The 22221-nt window shown below is 38.9% G+C and overlaps 1 protein-coding gene across 2 annotated transcripts; it reads right to left on the bottom strand.

The window, feature by feature from the left end:
* Positions 1 to 4384: 4384 nt before the first annotated feature.
* On the bottom strand, positions 4385 to 16640 carry LOC309502186 (uncharacterized protein). 2 transcript variants are annotated; one of them, XM_082174461.1, is made up of 3 exons: positions 16601 to 16640; positions 14674 to 14717; positions 4385 to 7324 (listed from the first exon to the last, which is right to left on the bottom strand). In XM_082174461.1, exon 3 carries the CDS (start codon positions 6585 to 6587, stop codon positions 5172 to 5174), a length of 1416 nt encoding a protein of 471 aa, XP_082030587.1. In that variant the 5' UTR covers positions 6588 to 7324; positions 14674 to 14717; positions 16601 to 16640; the 3' UTR covers positions 4385 to 5171. The 2 variants fall into 2 exon arrangements, with proteins under 2 accessions (XP_082030587.1, XP_082030588.1); XM_082174462.1 differs by lacking the exon at positions 14674 to 14717 and having other exon boundaries at positions 16601 to 16639.
* Between the last annotated feature and the right edge of the window lie 5581 nt (positions 16641 to 22221).

Genomic DNA, 22221 nt, shown 5'->3' with positions numbered 1-22221 from the left:
ACACACACACACAAACAGAGTACAGTGTAATGGAAAGGATATGAGCGCCGGAAAGTGCAGCAGGAAGGCAGGAAGGCGGCGCGGCCAGCGACTTCAGTGACTCGTCCCGCTGAAGGTGCTCTCTCTCAGACGGCGCGGCTTCTTCTCCAGCTCCAGCGATGCGTGTGCTTCGCTTGAAGGATGAAAAATCAGATAATAGCTGCCTGCGAGCGGTATTTATAGGCCTAGACCACGCCCATTTCGGCGGGACGTGACGCAGCGGGCGCGAAGTGCCCTGATTGGGTCTGGCGTCACGCCAGGCCTCGCTCGATAGGCTGCTGCAGTTGCCGCAGAGCAGCCAATAGGCGCGCGAGCTGCCTCGCCTATGTCTGCATGCTGCCGCAACGCGTTTTGCATTATTACAAAATTAAGGATAATTTTTGGCTTCAATATCTCGCGGAAAAAGGATTCCCCTAGCGTAAGATATCTTACGTAGTACGATAGACCTCTCGTAAGAGAACAGGTAATGTGTTATGATAGACTGTAGTTTTATCTGATCATTCCCCACGTCCGAACGACCTATTACCTAGGATGGGCGTGGTTTTGCAGCGCACGGCACGACCCGTCAATCAAACACAGCGTCAGTGGGACAAGATGTCGGACACGGAGACGACAGCTTTTAGGTAAGTTGAATTTTGCGTGTTGTATGAATCAAATACTTGTATCAGTGCTAATGAACTTAGTTTTGCAGCAGTTGCTACTGTTTTAATAAAATTAACTAGATCAACAGTTTGCATGAACTGTCTTGAGTAACGTAAACTGCTCCCGCAGTCCACAGAGCAGTTAACAACACTACACAAATATGTAGTTAAAACTGAAGAATAAACGCGAAATTACATTGATGTCTTTATTTAGATTAACCTTTTCCAGAGTCCTTGTTCGCCTTTTCAATATAGCTAAACTGATTTTAATTTGAACGCGTTCTTGAGATTCAAAAGTTAATCGGCTAACGTTAGCTCAATTAAGTTAGCTTAGCTATGGCCCGGGTATTTCCCCCTCCAGTTATCTGTTTCATGCGTCAAGTTAGTCATATTGAAATCTGTAACTTATTTGTAATTTTATCGTGTAAGTTGTCCACAGTGTTTGCAGTTTTACAGGTTATAACAGGCTCCTATGTGACATTTAAAAAAGGAAGGATATCCCCAGGCTCCTCTTAAATTTGATATTTGGATCGAGCACTTGACAACAGTAATGGACCCTTTTCACAGACTGTAATTACGCGTTTTAACAACCATCAGTATTGTAAATTGTGCTAATTTATATTATACAGTGTATGGAAGGCCATATTTTCAATTCCTCCAGGCAGCTATTTTTTTTTTTTTGCTCAAATTGCGTTAAAATTTGTATTTTTGGCTTGGTGCAGCAGTTGTAGGCGCGAATTTCTATGGTAACTGGTGCCTCTGGCGTTGCAATGATGCAGAGCCGTTGAAAGAGAGTTGCGCACAACTTTGATCTTGTGGTCACGTGGTTTGTGGTCAACAAATTATATTCGCAGCAATTTTTGCTAAATATTAACGCATAATATGCATTGATTACTACGAGGACCACATTAACTGGGGCATTTTATTCTGGGGAGTGATGGAGAGACAACATTAATGTTTTTCTTGAGTTTAAAGGAGAACTCCGGTCAATTTTAACATCGAGCTCATTTTTTTGTAAATTTGGAGTGCTGTCAATACAGAGAACAAAGACAAAAATCGGTGTTGCCTACACCATGTTATCCTCTTTTTAAAATTTGCACCCTGTTGACTTCAATGGGGCAAGTTTTAAACCTGCTTTTAGCCTCTTAACATCCTTGATGTGTCATTACAAGTGCCCAGCCATGTGAGTGATTCCTTCATAGTGAACACGGGTGAATCTGACTGCAGTAGATGTGAAAGATATGAATAAAAATGATGTTAATTCAGCCAGCGCTCATACCTGTATTTACATCCTGTTTTCGGTCGAAGTCCAAAGTAGTCGATTGTCGAGTTCACGCGCGTGATCATAGGTAACTAAGCAACAGTGGAGAACTCGACAATCGACTACTGTGGACTTCGACCGAAAACAGGATGTAAATACAGGTATTTGCCCTACCAAAAGTACCTTTTCATCAATTCAATAAATGTACTATATTTTAGTTCAATAATTATTTAATATTTTAATCTTTTTGTTGCTTAATAATATTTGTGCAATAATTATGATCCATTAATGACCATTTAAAATATTTTTGATTTAAGCAAAGTTATCATTAGATTGCAGTTTTGGGATGTGGCACGGTTCATTAATGCAATTTAAACTTTAAGAGTGCATTAAAATAGAAACAATGCAAAGTCCTTGAGCATGAAAAGCAACATAAATTTAGTAGCATCTGGCTCTGGGCTTAGGGACAAGAGCAGAGAGCTTGTCTCGTATCTTCATGTTTTCTCCCAATATTCCAAAGCAGATTAAACTTTTTGTAAATTGTCAGAAAATCTAATTAGATATTGTGCTTGAGCAAGTACAGCATCCCAGTGCTTTTATACTAATCTCACCACACTTTAGTACAACACTGTTTTATTTTCTCCCTGCAGTATCTCCGGAGATCCTCTCAGGGTCCAGTCCAGTCCAGTCCGATGCGCTGGAAGTGGAAGCTGATGTGATTGTGGATAATGTCATTTTAAAATGTTTTTTTTTTTTTTTAGCTTGCTGATAGGTTAGGGTTAAGAGGCTGTTTTAGTTTTGTTTCATGTTTCATTATTTTGAAGTTTATTCAGTTTGTTCTATGTTAGTCCAGGTTTATTTTCATGTTATTTTCAAACCCAAGTCGGTTTCAATTGTATCTGTATCTTGAAATAAACTACACTTTGGTTCAGTTCAGCTCGTCTTCAGTGGACTACATTACACATATTATAGACATGATTCAATATGGGTCTTTTTGATTTTAATTATCTTTCTAGATCTTTTGTCTTAATTTTTAAATCTGAAAGTTCTTAAGGTGCTTTCATAAAATGATTGTCATATATACATTATATGCAAAAACATTGAGAATGTTTAAACAAGTGAATGGAATGTTTTAAGAACGTTTTTCATAATCTTAGAAAAACATTAAGAGAATGTTTATATAACGGAAGAATTGAACGTTCTAATAACGCTTGAATAACGTTCTTATAACCAAGGAAGAACGTTAATACAACGTTTATGTAACAAGATAATTGAACGTTCTAATAAGGTTTTGAATAACGTTCTCATAACCAAGCAATAACATTAATACAATGTTTTATAACAAGATAATTAAACGTTCTAATAACATTTTTAATAACGTTCTTATAACTAATAAATAACATTAATACAACGTCTAAAAAACTGGACGTTTTGAACGTTCCTAGAACATTCAGAAATAACGTTTTTATAACTTAATGGGAACGTTATGGAAACGTTCTCATAACCTAAGAATTGAACGTTCTAATAACATTTGAATAACGTTCTTATAACCAAGCAAGAACGTTAATACAACGTTTATATAACAGGAGAATTGAACGTTCTAATAACGTTTTGAATAACGTTCTTATAACTAAGAAATAACGTTAATACAACGTCCAAAAAACTGGACGCTTTGAACGTTTCTAGAACATTCAGAAATAACGTTTTTATAACTTAATGGGAACGTTATGGAAACGTTCTTATAACCTAAGAATTGAATGTTCCAATAACATTTGAACATTGTTCTTATAACCAAGCAAGAACGTTAATACAACATTTATATAACAGGATAATTGAACGTTCTAATAACGTTCTTATAACTAAGAAACAACGTTAATACAACATTTATATAACAGGAGAATTGAACGTTCTAATAACGTTTTGAATAACGTTCTTATAACTAAGAAATAACGTTAATACAACGTCTAAAAAACTGGACGCTTTGAACGTTTCTAGAACATTCAGAAATAACGTTTTTATAACTTAATGGGAACGTTACGGAAACGTTCTTATAACCTAAAATTGTTAGCTGGGAAGGATTATTCTGGGCATCTCATAATTTCAAATATTCGTTCATTACGGACCTAGTGTCACTTTGAGACGTCACGTCGCGAATGTGCGCTCACGCTCACAAACTAGCCAGTTCTGAAATAATCAGAGGATGCAGTGCAATTATTTTACCCTATGCAGCCGCTCACTAGACCCATAGGTGTAATTTATTATAATAGTTGCAGCGTACAACATGCTAAGTCAGGGAATAGTCAGAAATCAGAAGGTCTTCCTAAGATGTGCCCCATGGTCCATTCAAAGTGCCTTCAGTTTGATCTATCCTGGACAAAGATTTGCGGAAACACCAGACTGCACTTTTAATCTACTAAAATGAATGATTTCTGAAACTTCAGAATAAAATCAAGGTTAACATTTATTTTTGCCAGGCAGAATTAAACATCGAATAAAAGGATTAAAAAGAATACATAATAAACAACTGATCAGCATATAATAGAGACATCATTCAAAATGCAATATCAAAAATAGTTTCAAAGAGTCAGCATACCTGGCAATAGAGACACACAGCAACAGTGTGGGAAGTTCTGTTTACAGATGCTTCCTTGAGTGGTTTGCCAATTCCCTTTAAATACCCAAGTGGAACAAAAGAACAATAAACATCTAGCACCCAAATATTTATTCATCTTTTGCTGGACCCTTTCTCGTGCCCCAAGTGGTCACACCTGAGTTCGGGGGATAAATACAAATTAAATGTTATCAACGATCTTTATTGGGGCATCTCACACAACAGAAGAACAGGCATTGTTTTCTTTTTTCTGACTGTTCTGCTGCTGCGGGAATGAAACAACTTTACCATTCGCACCAGAAGTATTTATTTTGACCTCTCATAAAACAACTGGAGACAGTAGGTTTGTGTGTTTTGCATGACTGAATGACCTGGAGGGGAGAAGATAGTGTGCAGAGTCAGGAACTCAGCATGGGGGGAAGAGATGAGATTGTAACAGTTGTGTTGTGCTCTCTGTCCCATAGATCTCTTCTTCAGATTAGTGAGTTTTATTGTTTTATTGCAGGTTAGAATTCTTGAATTCAGTCTTAGTAAAAATCCATCCTTACAGTTTCCGCCCCTGGCCCCTTGGGGCAGATTTAGATCAGTCCCTGAGGGGCCAAAATTTGATGAAGTCCGCTTATGGCTGCAATTTCCATAGGGCTGGTACCTGTAATGGACTGAGTGCAATGGCCACGTTCGTTGAAGTGCGCATTGCGCGGAGAAGGCACCTGAAGTGGCTGCACTGACAGAGTGTTAGTAAGAAGATGAGCACACTGGCGAGGACACATCCACGGAACGTCCAGTCCCACCAGGTGTAAGCGTACCTTGCTGAGCGGGTAGAGGAGCTGGACAGGATTTCTGCAGTCTTTCTCGCAAGATTCGCTTCCACTTGAGCTTGGTTGAGATGGTACTCAGTCTGTAAGATGATTTCTTGCGCTAAGTCCATTGTGTTGACCAAAGCTTGAGTGCTCTGTTCATAGAAAGTGTCCTCCCACCAGGGAGAAACGTCCGCGTCCATCGGTACCCTCCCCAGGATGTTTATCTGACCCATTGAAAAGTCCTCTTTCACTTCCAAACAGAACGTGTGGTTTGCAGGGCAGGTCAGACCTCCATAGGAGAAGGAATTCATCTCACTGACGACGCACCACTGTGTGTGAGACACTTGAACAGCATCAGAATGACCATGCAATGATTGAACATTAATGAGCTTAGAATCATTGGAAGAAAAGGGTTGTAGAGTGTTGCAGGTACAGATAATGTAACTAGATGTTTCATGACAACAGGTGCGAGTGGTAAACAAGGTTTCAGTGCCCTTCAAAGTCATATACCCCGTCAGATGATCCCATTTTATGATTTGATCCCTCACTACCACGCCAATAGAGCATATGGTAGTGGAATTTAGATAAATTTGATCTGGGTGAATTAGAGGGAAAGTGGCAAAGAACCCAATACAGTCAGTACATTCATTTCCAGTATACATCATTAATGTTGATAGCAATTCAGAATACTTAATATTTTTCATTTTCTCAGATGCAAGCCATCTATGCAGATCTAAAATTTCAATAAGATCATTTAAAACATGCCTAGGTGTTTTATGGAGACGAAGATCTAAAATCTCTTGTCTTGCTGCAGTAAACAAATCTTGTGCATACAATCTACAGGCTAAGTCATGCTCGATGGTACGGGTCTGATTGAAAATTGATTGACTGGTCGACAGAAGCGCCTGCGCCTCAGATCTGACCGCTTTGATAATGATTTCGTTACTATTGGTGATGTGTTGAAAACCAGTGGCCACCTGATTTGCCAACCAATTTGAAAATTGAGATTGACCTGTTATTTTGTAAGTGTTGGATATAGAATTAACTGAGCCAAAAAGGCCTGCTATATTTCCAAACAGGTCTCGTTTGGTGCGAGCAGATGGAATTTGAACTGCAAGTCTGTTTTTGTAATCAGAAACTAAATCATCTATGCGTGACTGTAGCCATGTATACGTCTTATCATTAAAGTTACAGTGTTTTACATAAGCAGATAACACATTGGAGATGTTATACATGACGTGTTATCACAAGATTGACATCATGTAGTAAAGTCTTATTTACATTCCCTTTGATTATGCCACCTGGAGGGGTGGTATACAATTTTGGACACTGTGTGGGTTTTTTGTAACCGCATGTGGTTAAATTAAAGCAATGTTGTAAAGTCCATGAACAATTGTGAGGGCTAGTGAAATTATTCGTATTTGCCTCACATTTTCCCACACAGTAGGTTCCTTCTTTTCGGCCGGTCCAAACAAATGTTTTCAAATTATTGTTAGATACCTTATTTGTTAGATTGAAAAGAAGTTCAGTAAACTTTAAATGTGTATTGTTATGCGTTGTAGTGTGTGTGCATTTTTTTGGATCTCCGCCCTTGTTGTTATTTTCATATAGTGTGTGCATGTTACCAATATTTGAATCTGGGAATTCTTCAAGTTGGTACCAGGCGGTAATGTTATGGTGAAATTGTGGTGCGCGTGTGTAGCCTGTAAGGTTTTTGTCTGGAAGATGGGTAGAACCTGTCTTACAGCATATTTTTGTTGCACAATTTGGTTCCGGTGCTAATCCGGGGGGCCATGTGACTATTTCTTTGTATGTGACTGGAATGTATGATGTGGATGGCCCCTTAATATATTTCCATACCCATCTACCGCATCCTAAGGTGTGTGTGAGTGTGACTCGTTGTCCCAATTCGATGCAGGTGGGTCCGGACACTGTCCTGGCATCTGGCCTCCATGGAATTGAGGTGACTGTCCTGTGGAGGAAAAATATCATAATTAATTCAATGAACCTTTGAACCGTTTACACTGGGACATGTGGTACCATCTTAATTTTCCTCGGATTGTCACGGCCACACAACTGTTACAAACAGCCTTAATTTCATAGGGCCCGTGCCATGTAGGGGAAAATGCGTTTTGTTTTACAAAAAACGCGTACCATCACAATATCTCCTTCTGAAAATGTTGTTTCAGAGGTTGGGTTAAATTGTGCATCATTTGTCAGGTCTGACTGCTGTTGTTTCAGTCCAGCCTGGGCGTGCAGCACCTTCAACCTTTCTTGCAATTGCACCAACACTGTCTGTTGAGTTGCGAGCATGAGGGGCCCCAGGTCTGCTAGGGAAATTTCTGGATCAATAGGTAACTTCATCACCCTTCCAGTCATAAGCTCATATGGGCTAATGCCTGTAGCTTTTGATGGGGTTGCTCGCAGCACAGTCAGAACAGTGGGTAAAGCATCACTCCACCTGTTTTGGTGTTGAGCTATTTGCTTAGCAATATTTTCTTTGATGGTGCGGTTCGCACGTTCAACCATACCAGAACTTTGCGGCCTGTATGGGATGTGAAATTTTTGCTTGATATTCAGCATTTTGCACATATTTTTCATGACTTGTCCAGTAAAGTGAGTCCCCTGATCTGATTCAATTTGAATGGGTGCTCCCCAAAGAGGGATGATTTGGTTCGCCATCACACGTGCCACGGTGTTTGCTGTATTATTGCGAGTGGGAATTGCTTCAACCCATTTTGAGAATTTGTCAATTATCACGAGGCAATAGCGATACCCGCCCTTGGCACTGGGAAGCAGACCAATGAAATCCAATTGTAAGGACTCCCAGGGCCCTTTTGGTGGTTCTGGTCTGCGTAGTTTTGTTCGGCCTAGCTTTCCCTGGTTAATTGTCGCATACACCAGACAGGCATAGCACCATCTTTCAATGTCAGCTGTCATTCCTTGCCACCAAAACTGTTTTTGTATCAACTGTGCTGTTTTTGTTGCAGATACATGCGCATAATCATGATATAGTTTGATTATTGGCTTTTGGAGGGCTTCTGGAACGACAAATTTTCCATCTCGGATTACTATGCCTTCAATTATATTCACCATCTGATCAGGTTTCAAGTGTGGTACAAGTTCTCCATCAGAGACCCACAGATCTTGTTGGTACTGTTTCAGGTCGATGGGTGTGACTTGCGCAGCACTTGCTACAGAAACTGAGGTTGTTTCATTTTGCCAACGGTCGCCTTTCACTGCTGCCAGCTTAGCCAATTGGTCAACAATGTTATTGTTGTTCTCGTGTTCATCTGGATTTTTAATGTGCGCGTGCACTTTTACCACGGAAATTGAGTTTTCTCGAGCTTGTACAGCTTGCCATATTGCAGTTATAGTGTTGAAATGTTTTATGGGCATTCCAGCAGAAGTGAGAAATTTTCTCAATTGCCACTGTGTCATAAAGTCAGTTACGACGCCAAAAGAATAACGACTGTCAGTGTGCATGCAGAGCGGTTCAGGGTGTGCCTTGATCGCTTCTAACAGTGCAATGAGTGCTTTTTGTGCAGATATGTTAGCTGGTAGTTTAAACAACAACTGCCGTTTAGCATCTGTATCGGGAAGATGAGGGGTCCACACTGCACAGCCAGTATAGAAATGACCATTTTGACAGAATCGAGAACCATCAATGTACACATGCACTTGGCCTGGCAGTGGCTGGTCATGGACAAGACTTTGTGCCTCTTGTTTGGGCTGGCATGTGTGCAGGTGTCCCTCAACATCCCCGAGCAGATGTGGTAAAATTCATGTGTTTTTTGTTGTGATTTTGCGTGCTTGAATGTCTGCTAGCCATCTCGCTAATCTTTGGGAGGAAACTCCCTTTATTCGGCTCTGTAACAGCATCCGTACAGGTGTGTGTATAACGACAGATTGGAAACCTACAATGGGTTCTGTTGTTTTTAGCATCCAATGCACCGCAAGCACATGCTGTGTACATGGGTCGAATCCTTGTTCTACCAGAGATTTTTTCCGGCTGTAGTAAGCGACTGGACGCAGTTTTCCTCCATATTTCTGGGCTAAGACTCCGCTTAGTGTAATTTCATGCGTGTCCACTTGAATGTGTAAAATTTTTTATGGGTTGGGCAAACCCAGGGCGGGCGCGGCGCACAAACGCTGTTTCAAATCTGTAAAAGCCTGTTCGTGTTCATCAGTCCATTCAAGGATATCATTTGGTTTTGTTTTCCCTTTTAAAAGCGAATACAATGGTGCGGCGGTATTTGCAAAATCAGGGATGAAATCTCGTAAATAGTTTGCTGTTCCGAATACTTTTTGCAGCGAGTTTAAAGTATAAGGTCGAGGCAGTTCGGCAATGCATTTTTCCTGTCGTCTGTTAAGGCTTTGTGACTTTGAGTCAGAGTGTATCCTAAATAGTGTACCTCCCTTTGTGCAATTTGGGCTTTTTCTTTGTTCATTTTAAAGCCTGCGTCACCTAGCATCTCTAACACTTCGTCAACCAGTTGCAAGTGGTTCTCAAGTGGTTCTTCTGTGGCTACCAGTATGTCGTCTACATAGTGAACTACTTTGCCAGTCCCTAGTAAGGGACTGGGCACATCTGCCACAGCTCGATGGAAAATGGCTGGGCTGTTGTGAAGGCCCTGCGGCATTCGTTCCCAGGTATACTGCATTTGATTTACAGTAAATGCTAACTACCATTGGTCTTCTCGTTTGACTTTAATAGACCAAAAAACATTTTTGATGTCAAGCACCGTGAACCACGAAGCATTGATTGAAACTTTAGGCAGAACTTTATTGAGATGCTGATAATCAATACAAAGATGCCATTTACCGGAACTGGCAAACACGGAGAATTTGTAGTTGAACAGCATCGCCGAACTATGCCTCTAATCTCAAGCTGTTTCACTATCTCATGAACAGCGACCTCCGCCTCTGGCTTAATGCGATATTGTTTTTGTGGGGGAGGGGGCTCTCCCTCAATGCATACTTCAAAATCAACAAGGCCGCAGTCGTGTTCATGGTTAGCCCAAACATCGCTGTGTTTGTTGATGAGAAGTTGAGTTGGATCTGTACTGAATATGGACATGATGTTGGCCTTGCCTTGAGGCAGGCATTTCTTTGCCGTTTTGTTTGTTTGTACTTCAATTTGTTTTTCAAAACAATGAATTACAAAGCCATGTTTTCTCATAATGTCCATACCCAACACAGTTCCTTCGCTGTTATCTGATAAATACCAGAATTGCTCTTTTAACACTACTATGCCTAAATCGCCTATGCCTATACTTTGATGAATTGTTCGCGTGCTTAGTGGTAACGGAATGTTTGTGCAAGAACAAGCGGCTCCGCTATCAATAAGAATGTTAATTAACCGGCCTCCAAGGTTAGCTCTTAGTTTGATTCGGTTTTCGCTTGTGATAACGCTTCCTATAGCAACGGAGGCCACGCACCCCTATTGGGGATTGTTATATTTCGCCAAAAGGATAGCGAGATCTGCCTGCAAGTTTTTGTAAGGGCCGTCCCGGTTCATCGATTGTTCTTCAATTTGTTTTGAGCTATTCTCTGGAGAATTTTCGTCATTTTTGGAATGCGTTTTTTGATTGATCTGCTCTCTTTTTAGTTTGAAACAGCTCTGAATAGTATGGCCAGTTTTCTTGCAATAAAAGCATTGTAGTGGTGGCCTAGGACTAGGATTTTTAGCACCTTTTCCTTCAGCTAACCATTGCGTTGTTGAAACGGAATGAGCTTTGCTTTGCTTGAGCCTAGTTTCTATTTTGGAAGCCCAATCCACCAGTGACTGGTAGGTATTCTTGGATGGATCGGCTCCATGAACGAGCGCCTGCTGTATATGAGGACCTGCATTATTTTTCAGGAGTTGAAGTAAAACTTCCTGATCACGCTGTGCATCCTCTAACCCTGAGTGCTCTTTGTAGGTCACTCATAAACGTTCAGCATAAATTTCAAATGGCTCTTTGGTGGCCTGTTTGATGTCTAAAATTCTGTTCCACTCAGCGTGTGTTGGTCCCCTTAACTCTAATAAAGTCTCCCTCAATCTTTCGTAAACCTCATTTTCATCCTCATCTTCCTGTTTGATTATAATTTCTCCAGATCTCAATTCGCGTGACATTTTTGGTTTTAGCTCGTCTGGAATAGTGAGGAGGGCTACTTGCCAAACGTCCCTAGGCTCTAACTTGTACACTGAAGCCTGTAACATTAAGTTGTCCCAGTAGGGTTGAAAAGGGCCTTTTCTTGGCATTGTGCCCACAACTTAGTGTTTTGTGCATTCTTCGCAAGTTAAAGGTCGGCTAATGGTAGTGACTTCATCATCTGCGTTAGTCATTGTTTTAAGAACAGCAACTTTTACGGGTTTTCGAAGAACAGTGCCAGATTTACTTCGAGTTCTTATGGGACTGCGGGGTTTCGGTTCTTCAGGTCTATTTGGATAATACATTTCAGTCGCGGGTTCTGGAGAAAGATCGCGCATCCCCAGACTAGAGTGTGCCTTTGGAGTTTGTCTACGAGATTCTCTCAGTGACAACTGATCTTGGATGCCGCTCGGTAGAGCTGCTACCATATCATCTTCGTCGCTATGACTGTATACATCGCCACCAATTTTTGAATTTATCGCCGCTAGCTTAACTGCAGCTATAGGAAAGCCTGCAGAACCGCAGCACTCCTCGAGCGCGGATGTATATTGTTTATCTACTTGAAGCTTCTTTTCAAGTTTTAGTCTCTAGGTTTCGCCCCTCGGTAGCGTACCAGGCTCAAATTTGCTTATTATTCCAATCAAAATCTACCCCCTTGTTACGCAAACGAAAAAGAAGATCTTTGATTTGCAAAGCAAGAGATTCCATTACATCCTTGTCTACACTCAAACTACCATTTCCCTGATAAGCCATGTTTTTCTGATAATCTTAGATTTATACCGGTTTTCTGCGGTTCCGGTCTATCCTGGGTATGCCGACCCATTCTACCAATGTGTCTATATGAGGTGCGTCTAAGTTTTCCCTCAACACTTTCTAAAAGATACAGGAAAAATTTACTTTCCACAGTAGCTGGAGACAGAGAAGGAGAAGCTCAAACCTCATGCTCCGTTAGGATCTGAATTGTCGCGCCGAAAGACGTCACTCGCCTGAGACTGGGAGATCACGTCGGGGTCACCACTTTGTAAACTTCAATCACTGGCCCAAAGACGGTGTCCGGTGTCTTGGTGGAAGGGAATTCAGCGTGTATGTCTTTTCGGGCACTTCTGGAAAAATCACTTTAATTTATTAAACAGTTGATTTCCATATAGCACTTTTGGGAGTGCGCACTTCGACTCGGCGCAGTAAAAAGTCACGTTGGTTCTAATGACAGAAGTGAGAGGGAGAGGATTTTTCAGGCGTGACTTTTTACTGCGCAGAGTCGAAGTGCGCACTCCCAAAAGTGCTATTCCGCCATATATTATAGTTATCCTTTTTACCCTCTTAGAAAAGCGCCATGTAACTGTCTTTAAATAGGAAAAACTTGGAGGTGTTTGGTCGCTTATAACTTCATCTCTGTTTGGTCCCTAATGAATGAACTGGGCTAAGCTAAGTGCTATCAAAGTGTCGCCGCGCGCCAGAGCGATTGAGTGCACGCACTGAAACGAGAGAGGTATGTATCAACTCGTCTTAGTTAAGGGAATAACATAGTTTAATATGAAAAAACGGTGGAGTGTTCCTTTAAGATTATCTGCCCCTGCTTAAGGTGATTTGATTCTTTGCTGGTTCTCAAAGGTTCATTGTTTGTGATATGTTTGCCATTCCATGATCTGCTTTTTCTTTCTTTCTTTACTTTCATTATACTACTCATATATGTATTCTTTGTTAAAGGTAGTTGTATGTTTATAGTTTCATTTATTAAAAACCCATTATACGCTTGATTGTCTCTGTTTGCTGCTCATGGAACAAAAACCTCTTAAATGTGTGATCTTAGCTACAAGCTTTATGAAGTGTGATCAGCCTACAAGTTAATAATCTTATAAAACAAGAAAGTTATTCCTCATGGCCAGAGGAATAGCCTCTCTTGAGAGTTTATAAGAAGAATCCTCCTTAAGTGTTGATAAGAAAATCGCATGGTTCGTTTGGTGGACAAACAAATGATTCGATGTGACATTAATTTTGTAGGCATTCACAAATTTGATATATAGCCCATCTGTATATTCATAATTAATTGTAATTCGTTGTGGTTAATTATATATTCATAGAGATACAAATATATGGGCTTTGTATTCCCTTTTTGGGCGATTTAAATTGTGTAGGTAATATGGCTCATAACCAGTATGATTAATTATTAATAATTAATTATTGATTATTAATTATACATTCCCCTCATTTGAGCTGCTACATGTAGATCTCTGTACATGGCCCATCTTTGGACTAACTATAAAAAAGCCAGTCTGCAAAGGCTGTCGTGTGCTTTTAAAGCAACTAAGATGGACTAGTGCGAGTGAAATGTTTGTCACAGCTCGAATTAACACTATACAAGCAACTTTGCGAAAGTTAATGTATAGCTTTATCTGTAGGTTAAATAAAACTGAGAATTAAATTATAATTCTGAACAAAAATTATGTCACTAACAAATATTAGATTTAGTGCAGTCCTCTACCAGTCCAAGCTGTGGAAGCATCTCTATCTATCAATATTGAATTGAAATTAATTAGAGGAAATGACTAGCAGTATTTGCACCATTTTCTGTAATAAATTAGAAACTGTTGCACCCATCAGATTAAAAAAGGTTAGACAGAAAAGAACTGCACCATGGTACAACAGTTTTACTCACGCTATCAAGAGAGAAACTCGTAATCTAGCTTGCAAATGGAGAGAAACTCATTTAGAGGTCTTCAGAGTCGCGTGGAAAGACAGCACTTCCTGTTATAAAAAGGCTTTAAAAGCAGACAGGGCCGAGCATCTCCTCAAACTAATAGAAAAGAATCAAAACAATCCAAGGTTCTTACTTAGTACAGTGGCTAGATTAACAAATAAACAGACATCATCTGAACTAATTTTTATTTATTTTTTAAATTTTTGGGTGAACTAACCCTTTACCCCCCTGGGGTCAGCCGGTGCGCTGGCACAACCACGCTGCTTAATAAGAGACTCAAATAACTCAGTCGATTTTTGTCATACAGATAAGTGTTATACATCATTCAAAACTGTTAAATGTCTACTTTTATTTGTGTACACTCATAATGAAAACATATTTTTGTGCTTTTCATAAAATAAAGAAAATAAACATGATGCGCGTTCTGAAAACATTTGAAGTAATATATGATAATCCATATATTTTTCTCTAGTGTAGTGTACTTACAAGGGTTATTTTGAATGATTTATCATTATAGGCCACCTGCATTTCTGTAAAGTAAAACATATTATTGTTATTATTTTATGCAGCCCTACAAGTATTTGCCTACAAGGCACAACAAACCTGGTGCTCATAATATCATTTTGTTTTGTGAATTTTAAATCGCAATTTTAACCAAAAAAATCACAATTAGATTTTCTTCCTCAAATCGTGCAACCCTATAGTTTCTCTTGATATCAGCATGTTCACAGTTATTTTTTATTCTTTATTTATTGTTTTTTTTTTTTCCCCACTGATGAGTCCTGCTAACTTAAACATTCACACAAGTCTCTGTACATGATACATGGTAAAATGAAAAAGCAAACACCTTGGAAATGAAAGGTACAATGTTTCAGGAATGGCACACAGGTGTGTGACTGTTCAAGTCTCTGTCTTTACATCAGTGTGTTCAATAATGTGCCTTTTTGTCCTTTGTATTTTAGGATTATGTTGTGTTGTAAATAAATCCAAACAATCAAAAAGCAATTATTTTAATCTCTCCACTTTCTTTGTGCAAGTTCCCTCACATTCCCACCTGATAGGGCCATTATGGGAGGGTTTTGTCATGAGGGTGATGGATGAACCCAATTGCAGACAATATGCAAACACACAAGGTTTATTTATAACAGAAAACAGGGAAAACAAAGCCCACGAGGGGGTAAAACAGAGGTAAGGATGGTTGACTAACAAGCAAGACAATAACTAGACTAAGAACTGGGATATATTACATACAACTCTTCAGACAAAAACTCTTACTTGACAAGGAACTCTCAGCAATGGTACAAACACAGGCAGGTTACACATTGATTGACAATGAACCGGCACAGGACAGCAAACACAAGGGGATTAAATAGGGAGAAACTAATAATGACGGCAGGTGACACAGGTAAAGCAATAATGACAAAACGAAGATAACAAGGGGGCGGGGCAAGGTAACGAGACAACACAAGCACATGGCCCAAACAAAAGGCCATGTGCTTGCACACAAAACATGGGTCTGTCATGATCCTGCCTCAAGACTAGAGAAAATCAAGGACAAGGCAGAATCATGACAGGTCTTTGTCTTTCTCAGGTGTGAAACATCAATATTCATGATGATTCACGTCTCCTCGCATACAGCTTTCTCACACAAAACCTTTTTTACAAATTTTAAATCAATATATTGTTTTATGTGAATGAGTGGGCAGGATCATTTTCACATAATTTTGACACAAAAAGTTTTGGCTACATGATACAATTTTCAAAAGTCTTGTGAACAAATAATAAGTATGGGTTTTATGGCCTTATTTTTTTCTTTTTACAAACCACGCATAAACGTAATTTTCTCAAAACTAAAAACCTTTATATACATGCTGCTGACATATTATTGTAGCAGAGTTTGTGCTTGACCATTGAGACTTTAGCCATGGAAATGTCACAAGTAACAGAAATAAGCACAAATGTCAGAGCATGTCAGAACACCTCCAGGGCCAGAAAACACCTCAGACCCCAGAGGGTTAATATAGTTTTAATAACACTCGAAAGCCTAGGTAATTCGACCAATGATTGGGCAGTTTTACACTGGTTGTGAGATTAAAAAAAAGACCCTGTTAAAGTAGAAAAATCCATGAGAAACAACTGCCATCTGAATAGGGCTATATATATATATAAATATAAAAAAGATGGTTATGAGCAAGTTACCAATATTTTTTCAACACTCTGAAAAGGTTTTCTCCTTAGCTCTGTATTTTATATTTAACATTTTCTTGTCATTTATATATTCCATGTGTAATGTATATGTATTACTAGTTAGCATATTTAATATGTCTGTTTCACAAAATAACATTGGCTACAGAATACAGGTTTTCAAATGAACTAAGAGTCCACAAGTGCTCCGTATTAGAAACATACTAACCTGTTGGACTGTAGCCGGAGTCAGAAGAGCAGCTTCTCCTGGATCGAGTCTGAGAGATGTTTGTCTGACAGATTTCTGTCTTATATAAAGCTCTTCAGAGGGCTGGACAAACACACACACAGTCAGATCTGTCAGAAACAGCTCGGTATTTATTAACAGTCGGTCCATTGATGTGAAAAGGTATTTGCCCCTGTTCCAGTTTCATACTAAAGAAAATAACTAGTGGATGGAAAAGTGGAATAGAGCAAAATAAATACAGGAATTAGGGAAGAATTTTCATCTTCATAATCTTTATACAACCAATCAATGAGATTGTTGGGGAGGATCATCTTTTGTTTTAACTAAATTGTAATTGACAGGAATTAACCTGTTAATTGTAGGAGTAATAACTATACCCAAATATTTTAATCCATTAATTGCATTTATAAATTGAAGATGGTTGATGACTTTATTGTTAGTTTTATAGACAGAGAACTTAAAAACTATCAATAAATTTGAGCAACGCTGGAACAGATCTTTCAAGTTTTGTGAGAAAAAGAGTAGTATCGTCTGCGTACAGTCTGATGGTCACGATCTAAGCTCTTAATGATAGAGTTACTTCTGACTGATTTTGCTAAAGTCTCTAATACTAAAACAAAAAGCATTGATGACAAAGGGCATCATTGTTGTGCGTCTTTAAATATTAAAAGGCTTTGAAATTGTATTGTTAGTTCAACTTCAGCTATCGATTTAAAATATTAAGATTTTGACCAAAATGAGACAGTGCTTCAATCTTATTGTAACACTGGGTGAACTCAAGAAACAAAGGGAGAGCTAGATCCAGATGCAAAGTAGTTTAATAAGAAAATAAACAAACAAAACCATAACAGAGACCAAGGAACCAGGAAACCGAGAACAAAATGAGACATCCATGTAGGACAAGAACTGACAAAGAACACATGAAACAAAGGGGGTTTAAATACACAGGGGCAAACAAGCTTAAAGGGTCATGAACCCTCTTTCAGCTCAAGTCTAGCTCACAACCTTTTTGAAAAATGTAACTTAAATGGGCGTGGATGGCTGTGAGAAGAAGGGAGGAGAGTGGGTGTGGTATGGCACGGCAAGGGAGAAGGGAGAGGAGAGGGGAGGGGGGACTGTCATCGCCAGTGGCCCATGCATATCGACTGTCACTAAAAATCTGTGGTAAAACATGAGGAAATGCTTGATATTTTTATAGCTGGCAAAGTTAAAGTCTAATGAAATACACCTTATTTTTGTCCTTTCAAAAGTAACTGAATGCCCTGCTACATATATTAGCCTACAGTAATTATAATTGCATTTAAAACATATAAATGTACATGCATATGTATAATTATGTCATTATAAAATAAATATTTGTTTATATACACACTATAAATGCATATATTTGAAAATAATAAATTGTCCGGTTAAAAAAAAAAAAAACGTTCTGTACATAGCCTAGATCTACGCGCCCCCTAATCCCACATAATAAAGATGGACAGTGTAGTGGCAATTTTACATCACTGCATAAGAGACAAACAGGTATCAATTGTCTTTAACAATTATGTATTCCTTGCAAGGAAAGGTCAGCAGTCATACAGTCATTACAAAGTGCCTGCAGAGTGTGACCACGAGTGGGGGGTATCCTTTATTCCCCTTGAGCGGCAGGGATCACTGGTGATTCATTTCTCATCAAATCATCACACTCTTACTTGATCTGGACAAACTCAGCATTATAAGAAAAGTTTAAGACTCCAGCTTTGATATTTGACCACTGTTTATGATTAAACTGGTTTGGAGTGACATTAATTTCTTAATTTATGCCAGGAGTGCAAAATAATTAATCTGTAACGATCATTATTTTGAATAGAAATCATCACTCACACAACATTCATTCTCGTCTTCTCCGGTTTATTTGTGTTTAGATACATAAAATTTACAGAATCCGCCAGGGAAATTAGTACAATGGTGCGCATATTTGGAGAATTAATTATTAATTATCACATGCTAGTAAAATATTTCGTCATACAGAATAACATTCCTATTCATTTCCCACTGAATTATGCGATCTGAAGAGCTCAAACAGCGAACGGAGCGAGATGTGTGTCTCCACTTCCTGATTTGCGCCAGATTTGACCTCGGAGCTCTATGATTTGCTGTACAGCTGTCAATCATCTCACGTGGTTCAACGTGACCTCTTCTGCATGACGCGTCATGTGTACACTTCCTTATTCTGGACATCCGTGATAAACAAAGCGAAAGTAACATTTCTTCACCTGAAACAAGAAGCTAATAAATGCACGATTGAAGTATATTTGTTTTGTATGTTATTTTCGTGCGATTTGGGGTATTTTTATATGAATAAAGAATAAAGGTATAGTAAGCATAGCCCATAGCTTCATATAAAATGCTAAATATAACATATTTCAAAATCTTTTTTTGACTTGAAACCATTTTAAACCGCGACCGGAATATGATACAAATACTCAATGGTGTTTTAAAGTGAGCTTTAAATAAAACTGTAATATTAATAAATTAAATTGTGTCATGTAGCTTGAGGCTACCTGTTGTGCTAATGCACCTGCTGCAGGAGCTTTCTATTCCATAATATATATATTTTAAAAGAATTCCCATTTAGAGTTCCAATAATAGTTTTTTTGTTGTTTGTTTTCTAACAAGACTTAAGTTAATGGGTGGATTATTCGTGTATGGGGGTTTACATTAGATGTCGATGGCCAAGCATAATGCCAGAAGAAAGACTATAATGGCTGAATTCAAACAAAAGAATAAGGATAAAAGAATAATGAAGATTAAGTCTCATACCGGCAGAGGTTTAATGAATAGAACATGAATGGGGCCAGTTATCCTCGCCAGACATTAGTCAAAGACTGTAAATGGGTGTTTAGGGCAATCAAATATTTGATGAGAATCTTGTTTGCCTTCTCTGAAACTTCTCCAAATCCTCCTCTGACATGGTCTCACAATAGGCTTCATAAAATGCATAATTTTAGAGATATCATTCTCAGATTTGAAATGAAGCATGACCACAATTGTGGCTACACTTTAGTTGTGGTTATAAGTTGCTATCCTAAATTCACATAATATTTGTATACATTTAATAAATATATTCTTAATATTTGTTGTTTTTGTTTTTATGTTTGAGCTTATCTCAATATTAATAACAGTCTGGTTAATTTTGAGTCTTGAACTATAAACTCTCAAGGGTTGGCTTTCTAAATATATGTGTGTTATGTTTCTATTCAGAATTACTTATGAGCAGCAACCTTTTTATTTTGGATATGTCATGTATGCAGCACATGCCAAAATTGGGGGGTGATGAGGAAGGGGTTATAGTTGTTCCTCCCCCAAGGTTGTTTTCCCGAGGCTACATCAAGATACATCTTAGCCATAACTAACATGTTGTTTAAGATTTGTCTATCATACTTAATCATATTACACCCTTGAATGGAGACTCTCTGTCTCGGTCATACATTCAGTCACATTAACTTTTGTCCAGTCATATACAAGGACATACACATACATATATTAATAAGAATATGTATCGACACCACATTAATCTAATTACCATCATATTTCTAAGATTCTATGAAACAAATGCAAACATATAGAACATTTCTTCCACAACAGTGACATAGAAATTTGCACAAATTAAGCATACGTTCCATACAATTGAGGTATTATCGAAATATCTAAACTTTAATAACGAGTGATTATTTAACAAAACCGCATCACTCGCAAGACGCAACCTGCATTGGTGTACAAGGCCGAAGCCCACCATTCTCCAGTTGAGTGGTTGCTACACACACACATAGTTTAGATGTGTCCGTGGTTGATGGCCAGGGTTAGGGTTAGGGTTAGTCCAGCCCAGAGCCATAGAGAGAGAGAGTTGCGACACTCTTTGATGTCGCCGCTATGGCTGTCACGTGGTTCATGTAAGCCCCAATAGTTCCAAAACGTACGCTGGCTGTCATGTTCTTCTATGGGACAGACAGCAGCGATTGCATTATTGAACGGTAAATATAAAATAAAACACACACCCAAGTACTTTTTCAGCTGTTATTGCATTATTGCATTTTGTTAATGTCAGTTTTGCATTTGGAGATAAGTTTTAAAGTCGGCATGAAACGGAAGTTGAGATTGTCATTTTTTTCCTTGTTGTGACGTATATCCGAGTGAAACGGCTTCTTAAATTAGAAAAAAAATGTAGGGCGGGGCTTGATTTCGACCTTCGGGAATTGATTGGATCGTTGGAGGTGGGGCGTTGCAAACAAAATGGAGGCAGATTTGAATGCCAGTTTACATTCAGTTGTGGAGGATTTCTCTCCACCGGACTCCCCACCGTTACTCTCCCATGAAGGATTTTTTTATTGAGGAGCCCGGCGACGAGAACGAGGACGAGCAGCTAAATTTTCAGGCAGGAATCAGCCCATATTTATATGAGCCTCCCGCGAACCAAGATGAGTCAAGTCAAGTTATCAGTCAAGTTCACCATCGAGAGCATCTCGACGTGTCCGATAAGTAAATATCTAGATTTAGATAAGATAGATAGCCTACCATTCGGACTCTTCGAGATGCTCTCGAGGGTGAACTTGACTGATAACTTGACTTGACTCAAAACGCTCAAAACGAGACAGACACCGATAGCCGCACCCTCATCGGCTCTGGCCGCACCCTTTCGCCATGGCACGTGACCGAAAGAGAAGAGAGGTCGTTTCGAGGGGGGAGGGAAGGGTAATGTATTTGATTAAAGATTATAAGGGTAAATGAATTTTAAAAAAATAATGAAGTGCACAGATAAATCATTTATAATAAACACTACAATATTACATATAAAAAGAAGATTTGTCAAATTTGATTTCATGCCGACTTTAAGCTATATTTTTGGAGGGAAAAGCTTAGTGTTCATGTTCGCATGGGTAGTAGCACTGGCTTTAGCGGCTCTAACTTAACTTTTCCATATCATTCATCTGATGATGGACGTCTCATGATATTTATTTTAGCACAACTGGGCTGTATTAGGCTATTGATTCCCGTGATTTTGCTTTATTAGGCTATTGATTCCCGTGATTTTGCTTATAAATTTTGATTCAGCCATTAGCCTACCTTCGTGATCACGCAAAGAGATCTGCCGTGGCGGTCCGTTCAGAATTCGCTTAGAAGCTAGCTCACTTCTTCTGATGAAAGTGGCCACCCCCAGGACCATAACGTGAAACATGATCATGTTAAGACTAAGAATATTATTTTAAGATTAAGGCCATACACATTATCAAAACTATAACAGATTAAAAACGAATTTAAGCATGGCTGATACAAATGAAGGTTTTCAAATAAAATATTTTTTATTAAACAATGACAGACAACAAAAATGTGTGCTTGTGTGTGTGAACAAGAAAAACAAAAACCAGGGGCAGGTGATCCATGAAACAGACAGGACTGGTGATGGCCATAACAATCCTAAAGGTCCAGCATTGTTCTCACAAGCCGCTTCACTCAAGACAATAATAACATAATGAAAAGTTAGTATATCCCAAAAAAATTAATTAAATAAAAGTTGCTATAAAGGTGGTAGCGATTCATTACCAACTCTTAGCTGACGAAGT

The sequence above is a fragment of the Leuciscus leuciscus genome, assembly GCF_965113295.1.
Source record: "Leuciscus leuciscus genome assembly, chromosome: 7".
Lineage (NCBI taxonomy): Eukaryota > Metazoa > Chordata > Actinopteri > Cypriniformes > Leuciscidae > Leuciscus > Leuciscus leuciscus.
This window is presented reverse-complemented; position numbering and strand designations above follow the sequence as displayed.

What these genes read in the sequence shown, in the direction of transcription:
- LOC309502186 (XM_082174461.1), bottom strand. Translation starts at nt 6,587, where the DNA reads ATGTATAACATCTCCAATGTGTTATCTGCTTATGTAAAACACTGTAAC.